This window comes from Synchiropus splendidus, chromosome 1 (assembly GCF_027744825.2).
Source record: "Synchiropus splendidus isolate RoL2022-P1 chromosome 1, RoL_Sspl_1.0, whole genome shotgun sequence".
Classification (NCBI taxonomy): Eukaryota; Metazoa; Chordata; class Actinopteri; order Syngnathiformes; family Callionymidae; genus Synchiropus; species Synchiropus splendidus.
In genome coordinates, this window is record NC_071334.1 from 62,432,691 (window position 1) to 62,454,958 (window position 22,268).

At 41.0% G+C, this 22,268-nt stretch overlaps 1 protein-coding gene across 16 annotated transcripts in view; it reads left to right on the forward strand.

The window, feature by feature from the left end:
* Positions 1-17,483, forward strand: part of LOC128752705 (transcription factor 4-like) — a 111,481-nt gene extending 93,998 nt beyond the window's left edge. For 7 of the 16 annotated variants that reach the window (XM_053854195.1, XM_053854196.1, XM_053854200.1 and 4 more), the window contains 8 exons: positions 361-439; positions 4,301-4,380; positions 4,459-4,668; positions 9,026-9,152; positions 9,859-10,024; positions 11,740-11,969; positions 12,197-12,341; positions 13,470-17,483. In XM_053854195.1, coding sequence (XP_053710170.1) covers positions 361-439; positions 4,301-4,380; positions 4,459-4,668; positions 9,026-9,152; positions 9,859-10,024; positions 11,740-11,969; positions 12,197-12,341; positions 13,470-13,518 — 1,086 coding nt within the window. In that variant the 3' untranslated portion in view covers positions 13,519-17,483. Of the gene's footprint in view, positions 1-360; positions 440-4,300; positions 4,381-4,458; positions 4,669-9,025; positions 9,153-9,858; positions 10,025-11,739; positions 11,970-12,196; positions 12,375-13,469 lie in introns of all 16 variants that reach the window. The other 9 variants (XM_053854207.1, XM_053854209.1, XM_053854198.1 and 6 more) reach the window with 5 other exon arrangements.
* The last annotated feature ends 4,785 nt before the right edge of the window (positions 17,484-22,268 follow it).

Genomic DNA, 22,268 nt, shown 5'->3' on the forward strand with positions numbered 1-22,268 from the left:
CACCTTATTTAATTAGTGAATGTACACAAACGATACATTAGAGGCAATTTGGCGCCAGAATTTTTATTTCACTTCTCCATGTGACTCACTCTTTGACCAATGGTGAGAGAGTGGGCGTGGCCAGGGTGAAGCAGGTGCCAAGCAAAACTGTAGCTCTGGGAGAAACACCACAGTTCTATGTGATTCATGGAGTATCTTTTAAGAAACTTACTGAAGTCCTGCGTAGGGATCTAACATCTATTGTAAACCCCCTGAAGTTAGCGTAATATGGGACCTCTAAATCATTCAGTTTTGACATTGATTTGTTTTTCTTTTACAAACGATTGACTGCTTTGTGTTTGTTTCATTCCCTTTCTTCAGATCTACTCACCAGACCACACAAACAACAGCTACTCGTCAAACCCCTCCACCCCCGTCGGCTCACCACCATCCCTGACAGGTACACACGCGAGTCACTCATATCCCACCTTCAGCTTGTTGTCTCTGCTAGTGACTTTTGACCTTTCATTCGCCATCTGTTGGCTTCAACTCACAACTGATCTTTATCCAACCTAAGATTATTCAATTATGACTCATCGTTCATGAAGTCTTCCAACATTGCCACTCATCGTCTGAATTCTAACACTTGTTATCCCACCTGCAGCCATTTTTTAATTTGTGTCATCAACCATCAAGTCCTCCACCTGTTGCTCTCTCTGCTACCCTCCACCACTTGTCAACGATTCATTCCTTTATCATCGTCAGTGACTCACAGGAAACCATGTAACTTCACATACGAACAGAGCTGACCTGGTATTTATAAATTCAGCCTAATTTGATTTTGTTATATGATTATAATTTACATCTTAACCTTGATTGACTCATCGACTTGACAGATTTGAGACTCGACTGTCAACTGAAATGACTATTTCTGAATATTTGGTTCCACTTGATGACTCGTACAAACTTTTCACTCACGTCTGACTTGACAAATATTTTTATCGGACAAGAATAAATCACTGAAGCCAAGCTGGGTGAAAATATTTGAGCAAAACACGTTTGTGCATTGAAATCATTTTTAATTTCATTAGTACAATGTGTGAAATTGCATGTATTTTATTTATATATTTATTTTATTCCCTAATAATGCTTCAATAATTACATGCCCCATTGGTCTCTCTTTTCTTCTGTTGTTGGGATTAAATATATATATATATATATTAGAGAAAAGATCATGTTTAATTTACTTAAGCTCATCTCAAGCGCTGAATATTTTTTTTCCCAGTAAACCTGTAACATAAGTGATATCCACAGTTGCGTCGGTTGTTGGAAATGCTTCCTAGCGAACTGTTCCCTGCATGTTATAAATGAAATAATGAACCGATCGACATACCATTTTCACTGTTTGAGTTCATCTTGAAGTATTAATGGTAACACTTGCATTTAATCACAATTTATTTGCCACTGGTTAACACAGTGTTGAGGTTTCAGCTAATCTAAAATGACAGCTATTAGAATAAACTACATGCAAATTAATATAGAGCTAATTTTGCATGGATGTCTTACATTGTAATTTACTCTACCGTTTATTACACATACTGTATTTGTCTTTGCACATGAATGTTCCCAGGTGATTAGTGTGTAATTAGCATATGGAAATGAGCTCGCGATCTGAACAGAGGTGTGGGGAAAGGAACGACTGCTAGCACAATTGAAGACGTATAAAGGAAAGAGGAACAAGGCTAGAGATCAGATCAGCAATACAGGACCAAGGGATCAGGGGAGAGTGCAGGAACGGGGGTTCGAGAGAGTCGAGCAGGAAATGAGTGGAAGCAGAAGCCAGAGACTGGAACTAGAATAGTCAGTAGTGTAGGGGTGGACAATTAGTTCCACAGAGGGCCACAGTGGGGGCAGGTTTATGTTCCAACCAATCAAGAGGACACCTTTTCACCAATTAGGTGTCTTACGACTGTAGTCAGTCAATTGTCAGGCTGGTGTTGCTTGTTTCAGAAGAAACCTCATTGGTTAAACTGTGTGTGCGTGATTGGTCGGAACAAATATCTACACCAACCCAGTCTTCTGGGCAATTTCCTGTGTTGTGGCGGTCGTAGAGCCGAAAGAACTGAAGAAATACTTTTAAATTTAACTTCATTTTGTGACTATAGCGTCATGAAACTAGGAGGAATTGTGTGAAACTTTAATTATGCTATGATGTTAAGTATAGATTTTGTTGCATGTCATACAAATATGTGTGTGTATATCATTCACTTTACCACATAAATGCAGAATGGGTGCTGCAGGGCCACACTTTGCCCACATCTGGTGTCGGGAAATTGATGTGTATAGAAAAGGGCTGAATGTGTTTACTGCATTAAGATCTTGGCTTCAATTTCTCTATTTTTCTGACTGTTTTATGACATTGAGAGATAATCCACTCTTCCGGCTGAATCTTGTTCCTTTTATTAAAGGCCACATTTATTTTTCATTGTTTAACCAGATTTTCTCTATTGAGCGGACAAAAGGTTTTTTTTCCTTTTTCTCAAATGTATGTACCTTAAGACAGTATTGCACAATCAGGAAATTGTATTACTTGGAAGTTTCCACCTGGATTTTAATTTTCCTCAAGCAAGTGATGTTTTTCTTAATGTCCTAGTCGTGAGTAAGGCTAAAGTTGAAGTCGTGGCATTGAAATGAACGGCTGGTGAAAGGCCTGTCAACACTCGGGGCCTCGTGTTGATGTGGATTCAGACAGGAGACAGTGTCCCTTCTGTCTACCGGCTAATGAGACCTGTCCGTTCACAGGGAGCCCTTCAGAGCAGCGGCAGGCTCACAAAGCAACACAAAGCTTGTTTGTTCCGCCGAGAGTGCATGCTAATCATCTATGTGTTCCATTTCAAAGACGGAAATCTGAAATTAGCATTTCTGTTTATGATTCATGATTAGCTTTTGTCCTCACTTCTTGTCTCTGTTGTCCAGGATCAGGAGTGGAAATTATAAGCCCTTGAGGGTGATAAAGTCTCAGTGGTTTATTTGATATAACTGATACAAGGTTTTGCGTTTGATCTACTCCATAAGGCCTTTTTTTTTCTGTGACAGGAACAATTGAAATATTTAACAGAAATATAAAATCGAAAAGTGACATGTTGGGCTGCACCTGAGCAAACTCACAATGTGGATAAGGTGCACTTGTGATGCTAACCTTTTTAACGTTTTATGTTATGTGGTCCAGGAGTAATCCACTGTTGCTTGCAAGTAGATTAACAATAAATTTTAACTTCATTTAAATGCGGAAAAAATACATTGATCGTTTTAAACACTTAAATAGTGTTAAGTGTTGCTTAGAAACATAACATTTTAATTACTCAGCATGCAGTTTGAATGAGATGTTGGGCAAAAGTTGCAGCTGACTTTAGTATTCGATGTATCATCGTGAAATGTTCCCATACTAAAAAGTGTTGGGGTTTGATGGTCCAGAGTTTCAGCCATTTCTGATATTACTGTGGATTATGCACAGAAAAGACAGAGATGCTGTACTGACTCAAAGCTGTCGGCGACTAAATTAATATCCAATTCTTGGTGCTCTATTATATGTCATGAGACTAGTTTTTCTGTTGCACCTTAGAGGTGAGGAACATTGGTAATGAAGCAATGTTGTTTCTGATTCTTTGGCTAAATGGTTACTATGAATGAATACCACAAAGCTGGCAAATGGTGAAAAAGGACTTGAATGTAAAGACAGTTACGATGATGTTTTTGCTGGGGCACAAAGTTTTTTTTTTTTTTTTTTTTTTTTTAATTACTCTAAATTCTCCAAAACAAAACAAATGAACCTTTCAGAATGGACAGGGTTTGGGTTATGGTTGACAGACACATACTTTTGTCGTTCAATTAGTAAACAATCATTGTTCGCCCAACACAGATTGGAAATTCTTACCACAAACCACAAAGTTCTCCATTGAGTCGTCAGGAATTTAATCAGTCGTGTTCTTAGAAGTCAACGTGCAACGTGGTTTAGTTGATGGCGTTTCAATGTCTAAATTAGCTGCCATAAAACATTGATGTGTTTGATAGATCATCACTGCTGTATATACTTCACAGCACTACAGGAGTGAAGTTGAGTCAGCAATAAAACATTCATTTTTGAGCTGTTCTGTTCTCTTGAGTAACTCCCTCTTCGGTCTTGAAAGTTACCATGTTTTTTTGTTTTGTTTTGTTATGGGTCTTTTTCTCACATAATTTCCTCTACTGTTTTCGGCTCCACAATTTTATTTCCTCTCATTTCATCCCTAAATATCTCTTCTTTTGATTTTCTGTATTGCAGCTGCCAGTTCGGCTGTCTGGTCCAGAAATGGTGGTCAAGGAGCTTCATCGCCAAATTACGAGGCGCCACTTCACTCTCTGGTACGTGCTGCTTGCAAGGGGTCTAAAGAGACTGTCCTCCCGTTTATGGAGTGATAAGGTTATCTCTGTGCTCCGCAGCAAAGCCGCATTGAAGATCGTCTGGAGCGATTAGACGACGCCATTCATGTATTGAGAAGTCATGCCGTGGGACCTTCGCCAGGCATGTCCAGCGGGCACAGTGACATGCACAGTCTCATCGGGGCAGCACATACGCACAATGGTGCCATTGGAGCTTTGGGGAGTGGGTACGGCTCAGGACTGCTTTCAAGCAACAGACACTCGCTCATGGTAAGTCCAGTTCCTTAGTATATCCCTGTATACATCTGTGTTTTTTTCGTCCAGTGTGATCTATCTCTCTCTCTCTCATAGATAGACAGACAGACAGATAGATCGTATAAACAGTTTACCCTGCAAGGTGTTTGCAAGGAATGTTGAGCATCTCGAGAAAGAACAATAAAATTAAAAATCGGAAAGAACGACTTGACAGAGCTGTTTCTTAATGTGCAGCTCTGCTGGGTTTGGGTTTGACAACTGCTGTTCTATAGCAAGGAGTGGACTTACTGCAGTGCATTGTTTCACATCAGTTTGAAGGACGTGGCAGAAGTAAAGATCATCATCTGTTAACAAATATCTGTTCAGTATTATGTTGCAATTCTGTGCATGCTGGTGGGTACATCCTTGGAGTGTCCTTCAATAATGTTTTTAATGTTGGATGATGAAAATGATGTCTGAACAACACTGTCTTTTTTATCTTGGACACAAGCAGTCTTGGCTAGTAGCATCATGGAGTTAGAAACTGCTAACCCAAGACTGAGTGTTGGGGAGTTCTGTCTTTCACTCTCTTGGGACATCAGTGAGAGCCTGTTAAATATTTTACTGTATGGAAAGTCAGGCGTTTCACATGAAACAGGGTTGACCCAGGACTTCAGTTTTCGTAAAGCAAACGCCTACTGCGTGTTTCCTCTGATTACTTCTGCTGCCCTCCCACCGGTCATAAAAGCATCCACAAGGACTGCTCCACTGTGACCGTGCCCTGGACCAGCGGTTGAGAGAATCAGTGAATGAACTTGAAGCAACAAACAGTTGAAGGCCGCGAACAGCTGTGTAACATCAGGAGATGTGGGAGGGCCGGCTTCATAAAAACACAGCCAGTACAAACACGCTCAGATGCCTCAACATGCTCACTCAGACCTGCTCTTGTTTATCTTTGCTCTGCCTTTACACACACACACACACACACACACACACACACACACACACAGGCACACTGGACATAAGCACTTCACACTCAACTGCAGAGGTATATCTGTGACTTCATTCCTGAGTTGAGTGTTACTGGTATGTTGTGTGTCAGTATTTACTCTGTGCTGTGTTATTAATTATGGCAGTGGGTTATTATTGTGACCCCCACCCCATCCCCCATTCTCATCACAGTAGTTGAACAGCTTGGCCCTCTGCTCTTTGTTAAAGATTTTACTTTGAAGCGCTCTTGCTAAATAGAGAGCACCTGTGTGCGTGTGTGTGTGTGCATCCTTTGCTTGTGTGTGTAGGCGACCGTGCATGCATGTGTTGGCTGGCTCCCACTGAGATTGTGCTCTTCTCACGCATAGCTGTCCGGCCGTCTTGGCTCTTGGAACTCAGCACTGCCTCTTTGTAAAAACTCAATCACATTTGGTTGCCTTTTTCGCTTTTTCGTCTTTTACGGTCGATGTAGTGTTATTGGTGTTTTAAAGTCTTTGGCAGAGTACCGCCAGATATCTAAGAAACATTACCTTGTGAAAGAGTTTTGTGTTATTTTATTAAAATCATTCCCATTGTTCAATTGTTTTTTTATCACCAAATAGATTTCCAACTTCCTGAGTTTATTGCTTTCATCATTCATAATGACACTTTTCTTTATTGATGTAATTCTTATGCTGAGTGACATTATTTTAAAAGCATTATTCAGACTAATAATGTAGGAAATGAGAAACATAAACACCAGGTCTATGAAAAAGCTAAAATTTAGGTTTTATGTATAATACACACATCTCCGTCACACACATCAACAGTCCTACATTCTGTCTCACAGTATACTAATTATATTGCTATTATACGTAACATATTTACTCTATTACATATTTCCTGTCACTTTTGTTTTTATCATCATGCACGCACACGCACTCTCTCTGTCTCACACACACACACACTCAGTCACACAGCTGTATGTAGTTACGCAGTGTTAGGCAGAGACGCCTGCAGGCTGAGGTCATAACTCTGGGAAAACAGGTGGTAGACTGATGTGGGACTGGAGGGAGAGAGAGGAAGATGAATGCAAGCATACACTCTTTAATCCAGTGGAAATAAATAATAAATGCTGCATTCGACATGCCGCAGTTTAACACATTATTTTCATTTTTTAAGACAGTACTTAAAATGCAAAAAATATAAATACAAAAAAAGTTATTATCATGATTATGAAAAATAGGTTAACGTTCAATTTTCATTTGAAACACTCCCTCAAAAAATAATGTCGAATGAGTGATGCACAGCTGCATTTGCGTATGAATGAATTGAACAGGCCATTTTGTACATTTGTATCTTTTAGTAGACTAACCATCAAAGTCATTTGATGTCATTAGTTGTTTCTTTGTTGGGTCTATCGTGCAGCCCTGGAGTTTTGTCCCATACTCTGCTCTGTGTCACTGACTGTTCACAGTTGCATGGTGCCACTCACTAAACAGTTCCTGTGCACAGCCTGGGAGCCCTGGGAAATCTAAGTTGTCCCAAAACACTAGATATGTGGGATACGTACGCGTCCTTGAGCTGGATCAATGTTGCTGTCATACCACAAGGGGCAAGGTGGTTCTTGTTACCTTCCTTTTGTTTTGTCTGCTGACGTCTGTCCAAGTAACTGTGACTGTTTCTTGACAATTGAACTCACGGGATGTCAGAGAAGTTGTGCAGAGTAGTGTGTGATTGAAATACAGTTGCGTGGATTCGTTAAAGAAGAAGAGTAAAGGTCAAGAGGTAGAACCGGATCACCATCCATCACATCACTGCGGATCCTCACTAATGCTTTTTAATTCTGCTCCACTGCTGGCTTTTCTCAAATGATGCATGCACTTCTGTAATCTGTGTGTAATCCACGTCAGAGAAACCACTTGGTTCCAGTGGAATATGAATCAGATTTATTCAGTCTTTCAGCCTTTTGTAAGAAGCCTAGCAATTATGTGTTGGTGGCCACGAATATTGAAGTGTCATGCTTACAAAAAAAAAAACGAAACTCACATTTCCTTCTCTGGCAAAGACCTGCTGGTGCCTGTAATTGTTATGGTTTCATTATGTTAATGTGAAATATACAGTCCAGGTTTTCTGAATGACTAAATTAATTGAATTTATCCTAATACTCATACATTTGATATCATATTAGCCATGGCCATAATTAATGACTGCATTGTTGATCCAATTAATTGTCGACAGAATGTATTTTCTTTGATAATTATGGACTTATTGTACTGTACTGATGGTTCTCTCTGCTAATCTGGATTAAGTGTTAAAGATGCTGTTCTTTCAAAAGTGACCTTCAGTTACCATTGATCAACATCAAGTCCTTGCTCAGTTTTATTGAAGTGAATGCAGCACTGAGTCTGCATTCGGGCACTAAATCTCCAGGGAAAGCTTGCTAAACTGTGACACTCGTGTTCATGTTTAAAGATCACAAGCAAGCATGTTGAAAATGATGTTGAAGTTCATTTCTTCTTCTCATGGAATTTTTGGGAAGTGGCAGTAATCCAATGTCTATAAACACACACATACATGCAGATAATATTTTGTAACATACAGTGGTGTGGTGGCGGTGGTGAACAATCCTTGTGAAGTCTGTTCATTCCTTCATACCATGAAGACACGTTAGAGGAGGACTCATTTTTGTTTGTCTTTAGGTCATGTGTAAAATATCAGGAGGCAATGTCCACTTCATGCTGTGGTTTCTGGTTACTCATGTTTTTATAGTAATAAAACACAATCTCAAGCACAAGCGAAGACAGTGAACACTGCGGCCTTAGCTCAAGGTTCACTGGACGTTTTATTCCTTTATGGTTTGAAGACCTTTTCTTTGTTTTTGTGTGAGGGACGAGCCAAGTCTGCTTCATGAAGGCAGATCATGCCCTCACCTGGCCGCAGAAAGAACTGCTTCTTTTGAAAGCGATGTAATGAATGTGAAGTGATATGTTTTATATATTTCGTGTGAGATTATACGAATACTAAATATCATTCTTGTGTTTTTATTGGTTTCCGGCAAACAGTTTCTTTCCCCATTTTCTCCAAAATGTGGAGTTCTGCTGCACACTTGATGACTGTCCTTGAAATAAAATCCTGCTTTCAAACGTGCTGAATGGTGGATAGTAAACTGTTGTTTAAGTGGTTAATCTTCTTATCAGAATTGTTTTGCATTTAAAGGCTTTCATTCGCCTACATTACTCAGTTTAGTTCTGTACCATTGGTATAACTGCAGTCTTCAGTAGACCGAGGTTTGTCTTAAATACTATTCTGATGGATAATGACAATAAAAAGTCACAGCAAAATCACACCTTCACACCATGTGCGAGTGTTTCATCTCCAGTCGATCGAAGCATCTGTTCACATCCTCCTCTTTGTTCTCCAGCACAGAGAAGACGGCGGCGTGGGGGGATTACGTGGGGGACACTCGATGGGCAGCCAAGTTTCGGGGCCTCAGCTGGCCGTCCAGTCAGCCACATCTCCAGACCTCAGCCAGCCAGACCCTTACCGTGGTAAGATGACAGGAAACTGCTTGTTTACAGTAGTAGTAGCTTATGTTTGCTGTAATGTGCGTCCATATGTTTCTCTTAAGTTTGCATTCATATGCATTGAAGTGGCCCTGGAGTGTAACGTTAAGTGACTTGTGAAATTTACACCATTATACGCCATTATTATCTGTTTCAAAAATTAGGCGGCGTCCTCTGGCTCTAGGACGAGCAGCACATTCATGAAAAAAGGGAAGAAAGTGGAGAATAAACAAACTATTGGATCTCATCTGGCATGCCTGGAGTCTGCTGCCAAAAAATAAAACACTACATTAACACAGCTCGTGTCTGTGCTTTGAATATTAAAGAAGAAAGTGTATATGAGCAGCAAATTAGCCCTGAGCGCGGTTTGAAAGGCTGAAAATGACTCTGCTGGCAGCAAAGTTCAGCCGGCAGCGACCACAGCCAAGTGTGTAATGACGTGAGAGGGAGCGAAACGCACGCATGCACGTACACACACATTGTAAATAAAGGCTATTAAATTGTTTTGGCAGACCTGCTTTTATTTCCCTCCTTAATTTTACTATGCTAATGAACCGTCAACATATATATATTTTCAACATTTGTCACTTTGAGCAAAATTTATGAACCAAAAACACAGAACATATTTTATTGACTCACTATAAAGTTTGATAAAGTAACAGATAGTAATCACTGGTTCTCTTCTCCGCAGCTCTATCTGGAGGCCTTCAGGGCCAGAGCACTTCCTCGGTCAGCTCCGAGATCAAGTCTGAAGACGAGGGCGACGAGAACCTCCTGCAGGATACGAAGCCACTGGACCCGAAGAAGGAGGACTTGGACAGCAAGGATCTCAAATCTATTGATAGGTCAAGATCTAGGTAACCCCGCCCCACCCTCAGACGTTCGCTTACATCAAACCCCTCACAAGGATGTCCTCCCAAAGCTTTCGCTCGCGTCCGACTTGACATTCAGCCTGTCTTCACCGCAGGACTGAGGCGGTGAAAGTTTTGTGGTGCATCCTCTGGACTTTGATGAAGTGACCAAGTGTGATGAGAAGCAGCTAAATAATCACTTCATGTTGAGATCGTTTTTCCTGTTTTCACCAGGTGTTTCTCTTTTCACTCTGCAGCTCAGCTGAAGCTGCAGAGATTAAAAGAGAATCTTGGTGGAACACAAAGCTTCATCCAGAGTCTTGAGCCTGGTTTTAGCTGCTTCTCACACAACAGAGTAGCCAGCTGCCAAATTCTCTAAGTAGAAAGGCTTTGCATTCAGGCTATGGAAATAATATTGATCAGGGGTGCAATGGTACACTTACTTGGACTAGGCTGCTCCGCCCCTGCCGATGATGTCTGATGTCTCCTCTGTTGAGACTTTCGTGTGTGTAGAGTAATCCAGCAGGTCATTTGGACAAGCAAGCAATATGGAATCGTCCAATGACGCAGCTGTTGACATTTGAAGCCTCCAAACAGGTATGTGACCCATTCAGGAACTGGATCGCACTGGTCTTTTCCTGACTGAAGCGGCAACAAAACACAAAGGAGGTCCCCTGCTTTTTTGTTTCTTTGTTTATTTAGAGCAGGGGTCTCCATCGTGGTGCCCACGTTCCATTACAATAAATAATAATAATAATTTTCATGTTTGATTTTGTTCTTCTTTTTTCTGTTTTTGCTCCACCATTGGAATTGTTGTGAAAACTCAGCAATGAGTCTAGTATTTGAAAAGAATATAATTTATCATCCATTGTTTATCGTGATTTCAGAAGTGTGTACTGAACCAATGGCAGCCCTTCGGGTCACACAGTGCCCAACGGGTTGCAATTGCTAAAAGGTTGGTGACCCTTGGTTTAGAATCTTATTTAATAAGAAAATGCTTCATGTTGCACTTCAGAAGAAAGAAAGAAAAGTGCCTTGCAGTACCAAAAATGTACCGTACTGGAGCAAAGTTTTTGTGTACCGTTGCACCCCTGAAATTAGTTATTGTTTATCAATAATAATTGTTGAGCTACTAAAATAGTAGTGTGAGTTTGAATCCAGAGTTAAATCCAGTGCAGTACAGCTGTGGGGTTTCTCTGTCTGTTTTTGTTATTCGTATGAAAAGAATACAAAATTGTATTTAGTGATATAGTAATGATATTTCAACAGTTACACAAATGCAATATTAACATTTCTGTTAAATATGAGAGACATTTTTACATACGTAAAAATCGTTTTGAGCTTTCATGCGTAATTGAAAGCAGCTTCTGAAAGTAAAATAATCCTTCTCCTGAATGCACTGCCTTAATTCTGAAACACACCAAATCCCCAGACAAGTCATGAAGGTGGCGGTCATGATGATGATGATGATGATGACGACTTAATGGTGCTGTACTTTATATACTTCACACATTCGTTAATTCTATGATTCAGTCAAAATTCCGCTCGATCATTCAAAGAATGCATACATGTTACAAGTTAGCATTATGACCTTTATGTATCACCAAACATAAAAACTAGACAAGAAGTCAGTAAATTAGATTTCATTGAACGGCCGTCTAAACTTCCTCCTCCTCCTCTCTCCACCACTTTTGTCTGCTGCTCACCGTTGCGAACTGCAGCAACAACGATGATGAGGACCTGTCGCCTGAGCAGAAGATGGAGCGTGAGAGGGAGCGGCGGATGGCCAACAACGCTCGGGAGCGCCTCCGGGTCCGCGACATTAACGAGGCGTTCAAGGAACTAGGCCGGATGGTTCAGCTGCACCTGAAGAGCGACAAACCACAGACCAAGTTACTGATCCTGCACCAGGCCGTCGCTGTCATCCTCAGCCTGGAGCAACAAGTCAGAGGTGGGTTGGAGTCTTTATTAGTTATGAATCCACAATAGCTGCTCCAAAGCTGACTTTGTAGGTTTCTATTCTCTGTTTTTATTTTTGCTATTTCAATTTCTACTTGTGTAGAGGTCACTCCAGCACACGTGTGCTGCAGTACTAGTGTCAGGAGGGGGCAGCACTGCCCTCTTTTACACTGTTTTGAGCCTTAAATTCACAAATGTTGCACCTCCTCCTTTTTCCAGAGAGAAACCTGAATCCCAAAGCAGCCTGTCTGAAGCGCCGCGAGGAGGAGAAGGTGACTGTGACATCTGACGGGACACCACTCTCACTGGCCGCTGCGCACCACGCTGCCGCCATGGCTGATGGTTCAAATCCCATGGGACAAATGTAAAACGCAGCAACATCTCCTCCCCCCGAATGGTCAGAAGATTTCACTTATAAACTAATCTGCTGTTGTACCTTTTACTCCAATCACATCCATCATTTCTGATTCGAGATGTTCCAGTAAATCTCTACATTTGAGACGAAATTTAAGAAAATCAAGTTCAGGCTGCAGTTTTCTGAGGAGAAGTCAGGCATGTCTGGGATTTTCAGTCTTCTGCAGCTCACTCTGCACCCTGCAGTAAGTGGAAGTACTTCCATTCAGGAGGTGACTTTGTCACTTGTGACCAAAATGCAGAAAGTATTAAAAATCCTCACAGACATCAGCTGATGATTCTCTGGGTACATTTCAACAACAGATTGGCAGTAAGTGTGATTTTATGTGTGACTGTGTGTTTTGGCTGATTGTGATTAGAGAATACAAGGCTGCTCATCTCCAGTGTCAGTCCCTCACTGAGGCATCCTTGCTGAGATGAGAAAAATCAGTTTAGAAATATGTTCCTCACATGCTGAGCTACCTAAAGCCCTCCACCTTGTCCATGAATGGGCGGACCAGAGTGTCTCTGTTTCAGTCCCCGCTGTACTGTGACCACTGGCTCAATAGAAATAACCAGGTGTGCAAATTATGTTCATTTTTTAGGATCTGCTCTGATATTTAAGTGACTCTTGTCCCCAACTTCTGTTGCAATTACGCTTCACTAGATCCAGACTAGTTGCCAATTCCATTTTGCATTGTGTTTTTTAGAGCTGATATTGCTCCACAGGAGAAAAATCTCCCGCAAACAACACGAGTATTGTGACTGCCCTCAAATGCATTCTGATTTATGGTTCATTCATTTTGTCCCTTGAAAACATTGTTTCTCTGTTTAGTTTCTAATTGAAATCTAGTTTTATTTCCACGTGTGTCACAAACTTCTGTGAAATATGTTCTCACAGAGTCACTGAGGTTGTGCTCATCAGCTCAGAGACATATATGTCATCTGGGTGCTCACAAACCCATTACGTCGCTGCCTAAATATTCTTTGCTGTGACATGATAATGTGTATGAACACTAGTGAGTTTGTGTGTGTGTGTTTTATTGTCAGTGTGCGTGTGTTGTCAAGGTCCTCACGTCACCGTCCCTCATCTGTCCAGGTCCAAGGTGCCAGAGTTCCTCAAGATGATGAGTGACCACTTCCTCTGACCACGTCTCCATGATAGCTGGGCGGTCGACTTGTCGCCGCCGCAAGCTTGACCGATCCAATTCTGTGGAGTTTTGCGCCGACCAATCAGAGCCGACCAGCGGCTCTTCTTCCTCTTCTTCTCCTGTCCAGAAACAGAAAGTCACTTTGCTTTTCTGAGCTCCGGCAGACAAACTTTGAACAGACTTTGTGGTGACACCTGGAGAGTTTTATCTTGCAGTGAAATGGACGAAAACTTTTGTATAATTAATCAGCATTCCCACGCCGAAGGGTGAATATGACAGGGGGGCAGTGAGAAGGGTCAGAAACATGGAGGGTCCATGAATGAACTACACATATCATAAAGAGGTGACAGAGATTTACTGCGTATTTGTGGATGAAGCTGTGCATTATCACCTAAGAAAACCAGTCAGTCAGAGCCGATGCGGTCCAAAGTCACTGCATCACAAAAAATCTGATTCCATAATGATCAAGTAAGCCACAAAAACAAACTTGAGAAGACACATAATCCACAACAGTTAAAGATCGTTCAGACATTAATGTCAGCCTCCAGCACACATCTTCAGCTCAAAGATAATCATCTCAGTCAGTGAATCCAGGGGGACACACATTCACCTGTGTGTTATAAAATAGTTCCAGTTCCACCTGAAGCACATTCCATCTGTGAGTACGCAGCTCTCCTGCCGTCCAATGGGGCAGTTTAGACCAAGTGGACCAAGTTTTACAGGAAGTGCGTGAATGGAGGTGGGAGGTGGTTGGTGATTCCCATGGGAAGGGCTTTTCTTCTGTTGGTGCGGGTGCTTTATGACTTTTGCTAGTGGATTTCCCACCTAGCGCTGCGAAAGTCTACAGGTCTTTCAGCCACTATGAGTGGTGTCACTTCGGCAACACGTCACGTTAGCGGAGAGAATTCAGCGGTGAACTGAGCGGTGACCTTGGTCTCACATCTAAGGAAGCCACACACACAACTAGAATTGGATTCTTTTTCTCTCCTTCCCAACCAAGGACTCTAAACACCCGGTTACTGTAACTCTTTAGATTATCCTGATGTCCTGGGTGTGTTCACAGTCAATACATTCCAATAATCATCCCGGAAAACTGTTCCGGCGTACGTACACGTTTAATATGTGGGAAGAACCGATCGCCCCCGACTTAAACAGTGACGTGGAACAGAATGCAGCCATTCGAGAAGTAATCCAACAGAGAAACAGAAGCAAAGGGGGAATTGATGATAATAAGTCAAGTTTTTAAGCAAATCTCATTCAAATCTGCAGCCGTCCTCACCCAGTCCATTCCTTCAGGTATCCGGGTCGCATACACAAACCTTAGTTCCGTGAGCAGATGTGTTCCTGTTTTATTATTAGTTATTATCGTGTTTCTTTCAAGACGCTTCTGTTAAAATAAACAAAAAAACATAAACAACATAAAACCACCATCCTCAGGTGCACTTCCATGCTGTATGTTTTTAATCGTCATGTGTGGCATCTCTGACAAAAAAAAAATGTTTTCCATTTTGAAAATAAATGCAGCCCCCTGTTAAAGCGGTCATCGGATCAGTGGCTGATTTGTAGAAGCTGGTTAAGAAGCATAAATGTTTTAGCCGATCAATGACATAGTTGTGAGAGAAAATGAGATCAACATCGCCATCTATCAGCAGCTAAAACCGAGAACCCAATCCGGTCCAGCTGCGGGCTATATAGCCACATAAATAAATGTATTTGTCATAAGAGAAAGGTGTCATAGTTTGACTGACATAGTTGTTGATAACGTATATGTGTAAAGATACAAGTCAAAAATTACTTAAATCTATTTGGTGACATAAAAAGCAATCATCAAGAGTTGTAAATTGTAAATATATATATTGAATATATATATTTACAGAAACATAATCCTCTCTATTGCCAAGTTAATATGCAGAAGAATTTGACAAGGGACAACTAAAAAGTCTAAACTAAAATGAAAAAATAAAATTGGCAAGACAAGAGAGATATTTTTCACTTGAGTCTACCAGCTGTAGCAGCTTCACAGGAGCCATTGCCCAGGTCCATTATGTGAAAGAATGGTAAACATGCCCACTATGAAATGTGCCCTACATTCCCTGCCTGGCCTGACTGTGTGATAACACAGTGACAGTGTTGCCAAGTGATGACACCCACTCCATTCCAAACCTGTAAAGTGAAGCTCTACTCCTCCTCATTCACCCCCCCTCTCCAGCAGCCCCACAGATGCAATTGTACCCGTCACTCTCGTACCAATGTGCCTTTTTTAGAGTTCATATCACGGGAGTCGCCAGAGGAGGACACCTGGTCTTTAATAGGATGCAAGCTGGACCCGGTTCTTAGAGGTTAGGTTCTATGCAGTCAGTTTTTTACCAGACCTGGGAATTTCAAAAAAAGATAAAATGGAAAAAAGTATTTTTTTGGATTAAAACTGTATTTAATGTACTGTAATGTACTTCTATGTAAAGTAGACTGCGTGTTTTGGCTTTGCGCTGACAGGACAGGCCCTGGCCAGCTTCTTCCTGCCCCTCTGAATCCCCCAAAACTCTGCTCCTGTTTCATCAGTGAACAACACGTCTCTTCTTGTAATATAGCTTATCGGCTTTTTATCAATATTTGAGCGGCTTGTCGGAAAGCCAGTGTAGTCTCAGTATGGAGTGTGTAGTTGTACGTTGTAAAACGATTTTGCTTTCTCCTTTTTAAAGAAAAATGTCATTTCTCTGATTCATTTGAACCTTTGCTTCTGGTTTGTACGTCGAAGAAAGAAAAAAATTAAAACAAAAGTCTGTTATTGTTTGACAGGAGACTGGAACAGAATTTATTTGAAGAAATTAATCTATATATAAGTGTACAAAAATATAGTGGATATATTAGAAGGGTTCCATTTTTTTATTTTTCTCTTTTTGCTTGGAGAGGAATAATTTTCTACACAACTGGACTGGTAGAAGATGTCGTTGCCCCCGAGCAAATAAAATGTCTGCAGACAGGTCCTCTGTTGCCGTGACAACACTCTTGAGATCTTTAAACTGAGACAAACATGGAACTGGATACTAAAATCTGTCTTCAACATGAACATTTGTAAATTGTATGCAACAAACTTTACCATTATTTTAAAATTGTGTATGTAAAAGTTATATTTTTACATGTAGACTGTTTTGTGTTTTAGATATGTATCGTTCATTTGTTTTTTTTTATTTTATTTTGAGAAAAAAAGGTAACATTCAGTGTGTGTTTTTTTTAAGTGTCACATTGAAACTGTAACAACTTTGAAAATGAAGAAATCTTTTTTTCCCTGTTGATAAATGTGGAACAATGGTGTTCATTTTTGGAGGAAGGGGAGCTGAAGCCCCTTCATCTCTCTGCCCCTCATGACGTTTGCGTCTTCATCGTAGTTTTTATTTGCAGACAAATGTGTAAATAGACTTGTGAGGACAGAACAAGTGGAAGATTCTTGTGAGGTCATTTTTGTTGTGTGGGTGATGTTGCACAGTGCCAACTCCTCATGTCCGTGGTGCTCAGTGCTGTGTGCTGCCTGCTCTCACCACCGGGGGCACTAATGGGATTTATTCTCAAATTGAAACTGCGCACACAAGAATTCTTGTTAAAGGGAAGGTTTCTGTCATGAGAAACACTATGGATGGTTTTCTAATTAGTTTAGTTTCGGAGTGTCTGGTGGAAAATAAGTCAATTGCATCGCCCCCTGTTGGCAGTATCTGTATTATTAATGTGAATACTATGTTGGACCATTGGCACTCGGAAATTTTTTAAGTGATTGGTTGAACATAAATGAGAAGATTGTCAGCAAACAATCACACCAGCTATTTCCCCAAAAATGTATCGGACCATGTGCAAAAGTGTTTGTGTTTGACATTTCCATGGAGCTTGTAGCTGAAAAGCTATGTGAGTGGGACCTGGTGTAAACACGAGGACTGAACCTGTCTGATTTATAATAAATGGGTTGTTCTGTTTTGGGTTTTTTTTTTTCAATGCTTTGTCTCATATTTTCTTTTACGATGTTTAATGAAGCTGTTTCTCGGATTTTTGTTCCCCCTGATGTTTCTACCAGCCACTTTTTATTTGGCCCTCCTTGTTGTACATACACTCCTGATTTCTCTTTTTTAGTGACTGTGTCATGAGCTTTGTAATCTGTTACTCTGTACCAGTTTTACTGCAATAATGAGTTGAATTCAAAATGGCCGAGTTGTTGTTCATTTGTCTGTGAAGAAACAAGTTCCCTCCTCTGGGTTATTCTTGCATTATACGCCTTCATCCGAGGCTGTTGTCAAAGTCATGGCGCGAGTGCCAGAACCGTCCCAACCCCTGACTTGATGTGGCCCAGTAAAGCCTCTGATGTGTATGGTTGGTTTGGAGAGGAAAATAACTGCTTATTTAAGGGGAAACTATTTTAAAAGCGGATCGTCCTAATGTACTATCGACAGGCTGCGTCGTGACCCCTCCCACCACCTGTCTAATGTATGTCCCTTTAAAACATAGGCGTCAAAGTCTATCAGCCGAAAGATCAAAATTGAAATTCATCCTGCACAGCGGTCTGTAGATGGCATTCTTTGATAGAGAAAAGCAGTGTCTGATGTCAGTCACTTATCATTGAAGGCTAAGTTAAGCAGAAGGCTTTTGTGGTTAGCTTCAGTCCCTCAACGCCGACTCGCCACACAAGACCCAGTCTGGTTTTCTTCTTGAAGCGCATTCATTCAAAACCCCATCCTTCAGCGAATTCCCTTTTTCCTGCATCAATCTCTAGGAACTTTTCCAGATTAATTCTTGACATTCATAATCTCCTCTTGATCCTCTGTCGAAGGGGGAAGCTAGAACATTAATCTTTGTTGGTTGCGACATCAACATGATCTGTCGATGATCTGGCTATTGCTTCATATTAGTCTGGAATTTCATTTCAACTGGTCCTGGGTCAACACACAGCTCATGACCGTAGGTGAGGGTTGGACGAAGCTCGATAGGTAAATAGAGAGCCCTGCCTTTTGGCTCAGCTCGCTCTTACACACAACTGTGCAGTAGAGTGACTGCAATATGCCACTGCTGTGCTGATTCACCAACCAATCTCCAACTCTCTTACCCCCCCACTCGAAAACAAGACCCCAAGGTACTTAAACTTCTCCACTTGAAGAACTTATTCCTCACCCACTCCATTCCTAGTTTTGCTTTTTTCTTTAAAATCATTCCTTCCATTTCAAACGTCAAAAAACACAAATCATGATAATGAATCATGATAACATGCATTTTTGATTTTATTATCTTTTTTTTTTCTTTTAAAATAAATTGAGTCGTGCCAGGGTATTTATTTGCAGACTCGACGGTTGTCAAAACGCACTGGAGGATAAATCCCTTTAATCTTTGGCTACTATATTTCCTACCTCCCATTATAATGTCATATTGCTAACTGTACATTGATTTTATGATCCATATTCCTGGCAGCTTGTTAACAATAGACATCCACAAAAAACAAAAAAAAACAGACATAAGAATGGACAGGCGAGTGTCATTTTCTGTTGCCCATCTTTTGCTCATCACCCTGACAGTGGAAGGTTGGCTCCTGACAGCAGTTCTACCTACTCACTTTGAGTCATGTTTTCGCCCGAAATGCGACAGTAGTGATGTAAATGATCCTCATCCTATGACTGTCTGAGCTGACGCATCAGAGGTTCTTCTAACAAGTTCAGACGACCAATCCTTGTCAGTCTACTCCTACGGTGATGCAGCGATCGAAAAATGTCTCTGGGCGACGTTTGTTTGAGTCACTGCAGCCTTTTCTTATTACTGGATGGAAGTGAAGCGACGTCAGAATGCTCCAGGCTCTGTAAGTCATCAGCAATATTTTCCGTCGTGTCCTGCTCCTGACGTCATTTGATAGCAGAAGTCAGTGTGAATGGATTCACATTTTATTCCAAATGTCTAACTCGGTGGCAGCGGGAAACCACATGGTGATGATGGAGTCAGTACTTGTAGAAATACCAATGCTGCTGATTTTAATGGAACATCTCTCCCTGAAGTAACAGACAAGGTTTGTTATATGGAATCTAATATTGGGTATCTGGGACACAAGATACAGCAGAGAGCAAGAAATAATTTTGGAATCTCACAGTGGCTACTAAGTCGAGCTGTATCGAATCACAGCTGACATCCTCTTTACTGACCATCCGAGGACATGCCACCTCAAAAAAACGTGGTTTTTCACATCAGACTGAATACTTTGGTGGAACAGGTCAGGGTTAGATCTAGATGCTTAGATGGTGGATGTATACTAAGAGTATCGCAACTCTTTTTGACATTAAAGACATGTCACTTTTAGGCATGTTTTAGAGCAGTGTTTTTTAACTGCGGTACTGTGAGAGAGGGTCAGGTGCGCCGTGGGAAATGATCCAGTTCCACCTCATTTGTCCGGAGATTGAGGAGGGCAATATGTTGTAAACCATGAACAATTAGAACGTGTTGATGATCTACCAACGTGAGGAGATCATGTGGATTCACTCACATTCTTTCTATACACTATAGATCTATGTTGATTCATCCATCAGTCGCAGCTGTGCTCACTCATACTCACTGCGAAGAGGCCGGTCAAATATGTAACTGAGTTGTTTTCCTAACTGTCGGACCTGCGACTCCAGAGACTGTCTGCACCGCAGAGCTAACAACGGCTAACGTGACATGACTCCCTTCAAAACTGTATTGACACTTGTAGACTAGCAAGGTTTGCTCCTTGGTGAAAAAGTTAGCAAAAACCAAAATGCTGAACCAAATAAATGTGCTTCCAAAATGTGAAGAGAGAAAGAATAATTGTAGTTATGAAGCAATTTGAGGCAAAGAATGTTCAAGATTTGTCAGGAAATTCCCCTAACTAGAATAATAAAGTTCTTTGGCCTAAATTGTAAGATTTTTCATTTTCCTTTAGGTCTAACACTGACTAGAAACTTACAGGTCAGTCACAAAAACACGTGAGATTGTGATAAAATTGAAACAGTAAATAAATCGTGATCCATTTTTTCATGAAATATTTCACTATACGAAATATATCAGCCTCTTTGGCTGAGCTTCCTTTGGCGTTTATGAGCTTCTTGTTTTTCAATGAACAAAGTGTGCCGCGGCACATACAGGTTAAAACACACTGCTTCTTCCTTTACTGCGGAAAAAGAGCGGTGGCCCGACCTCACCCACTTGAACCCCGACCTTAAAACCCTTCACTCTTCTTCTGTTTACTCCGTTCATTCCAGCTCCACGAACAAGCAGTCCTTTGTGACTCTGCTGGGGTGGATCAGAACGCGACCCTTGTCGAAGACACAGCTATGTCAGGTTGGTCGGTGGACTTTTCGACGATCACGTCCCTGACAGGTGTACTGCTCTTATCCTCGTGTTGGTCTGAGGATTTGACTCGTGCTGGAGTCCATTGACTGAGACACCTGATTAAACACAGTCGAAACTCTGCAAATGTTAGTGTCAAGAGGTTTCCGGAACGTTGAGTAATGCGGTGTAACCTCTCTACGAACAGTCAATGTTTAGTGTATAGTGGACAACATGTTGTTTACATATAGCGACTGCTCTTTGAGAACAATAAGTCCTCTATTTACTCTGAATATAGTATACATGCAGAGCAGGTAGCTACTCACATTAACCTCTGTAAACAGTAACTACAGCTCACATACACCGCAGTGTGGTGAGTCATTGAAATATTGCTGTCACCTTCCTGCTGTACATGCACAGGTATATCTGCGAGCAGCACTGTTTATTAGTGTTGGAACTGCATTTGTAAGTGACCTCTAAAACAATCCAGCCTCCATGATAAAGTAAAAGTTTTTTTTATTTATCATCATAATTTTAATGTTTTCTCCCTGGGATGGAGGAAATGATCTTTAGAGGATTCAAATTTTTATTTTCTTATGGTCAGCTTGTGATTCCATGCAGTCAAATGTTTCTGAAGTTTGCATTGCCCACATATAACACATTTTGTCACCAATCACATAAAAATCGATTCGGTTTGGTGATATTTTGAACAATTCAGATGAAACAATCCATCAACAAGAGATCTTATCTGCTGCCTGGCAGCTGATATGGCGGATGGTGACAGCATCTACAAGTATAGAAATATTAGTGGAATAGGTTTGTATTTACAAGTCAATAATAGGACAAATAAATACTTGTTTATTTGAGCAGAGACATCCCTATTTTATTAACTCTTCACCTGAGCAATAAACAAGTGCCAGTGATGAAGCCTAGATATTTTGAAACCGCTTTGAAAACCAGTGCTACTTCTTCATGTACCTCAAAACTGCTTCTCTCTCCCTAAGATCAAGTGCAGATGAAAGAGTGTTTTGTGTGTGTGTGTTTGGTGAAGGATTGAAATAAATATTCGCTTTCTTTCTTTCAAAAACATGAACAGAAATTAACTAGTTTTAACAACCTTGCAGATTGGTGGGCTATTATGCAACCGAGCGTTATCAGTGTGTGCGTAGAGGTTTGCGAGTGGGACGCTCCCAACGCCAGAATTTCTCAGCAGTCACACCCTGAACTGACACAACAGGACATAGAGGATCTTTGATTCACAGCCAGCGAAGACGATCAAAACATGCCTGTCACTCGGAGCAGAGTTCTCCCTCCTGAAAAGATTCTTCTGAAACTAGATTCAATGTACAGCTTAGAAGAACAATTACACCTCTACTGTAACTCATAGCACACTACCGGAATAAATCATGTACATATGACAAGCATGTATCCATAACCATAAAACT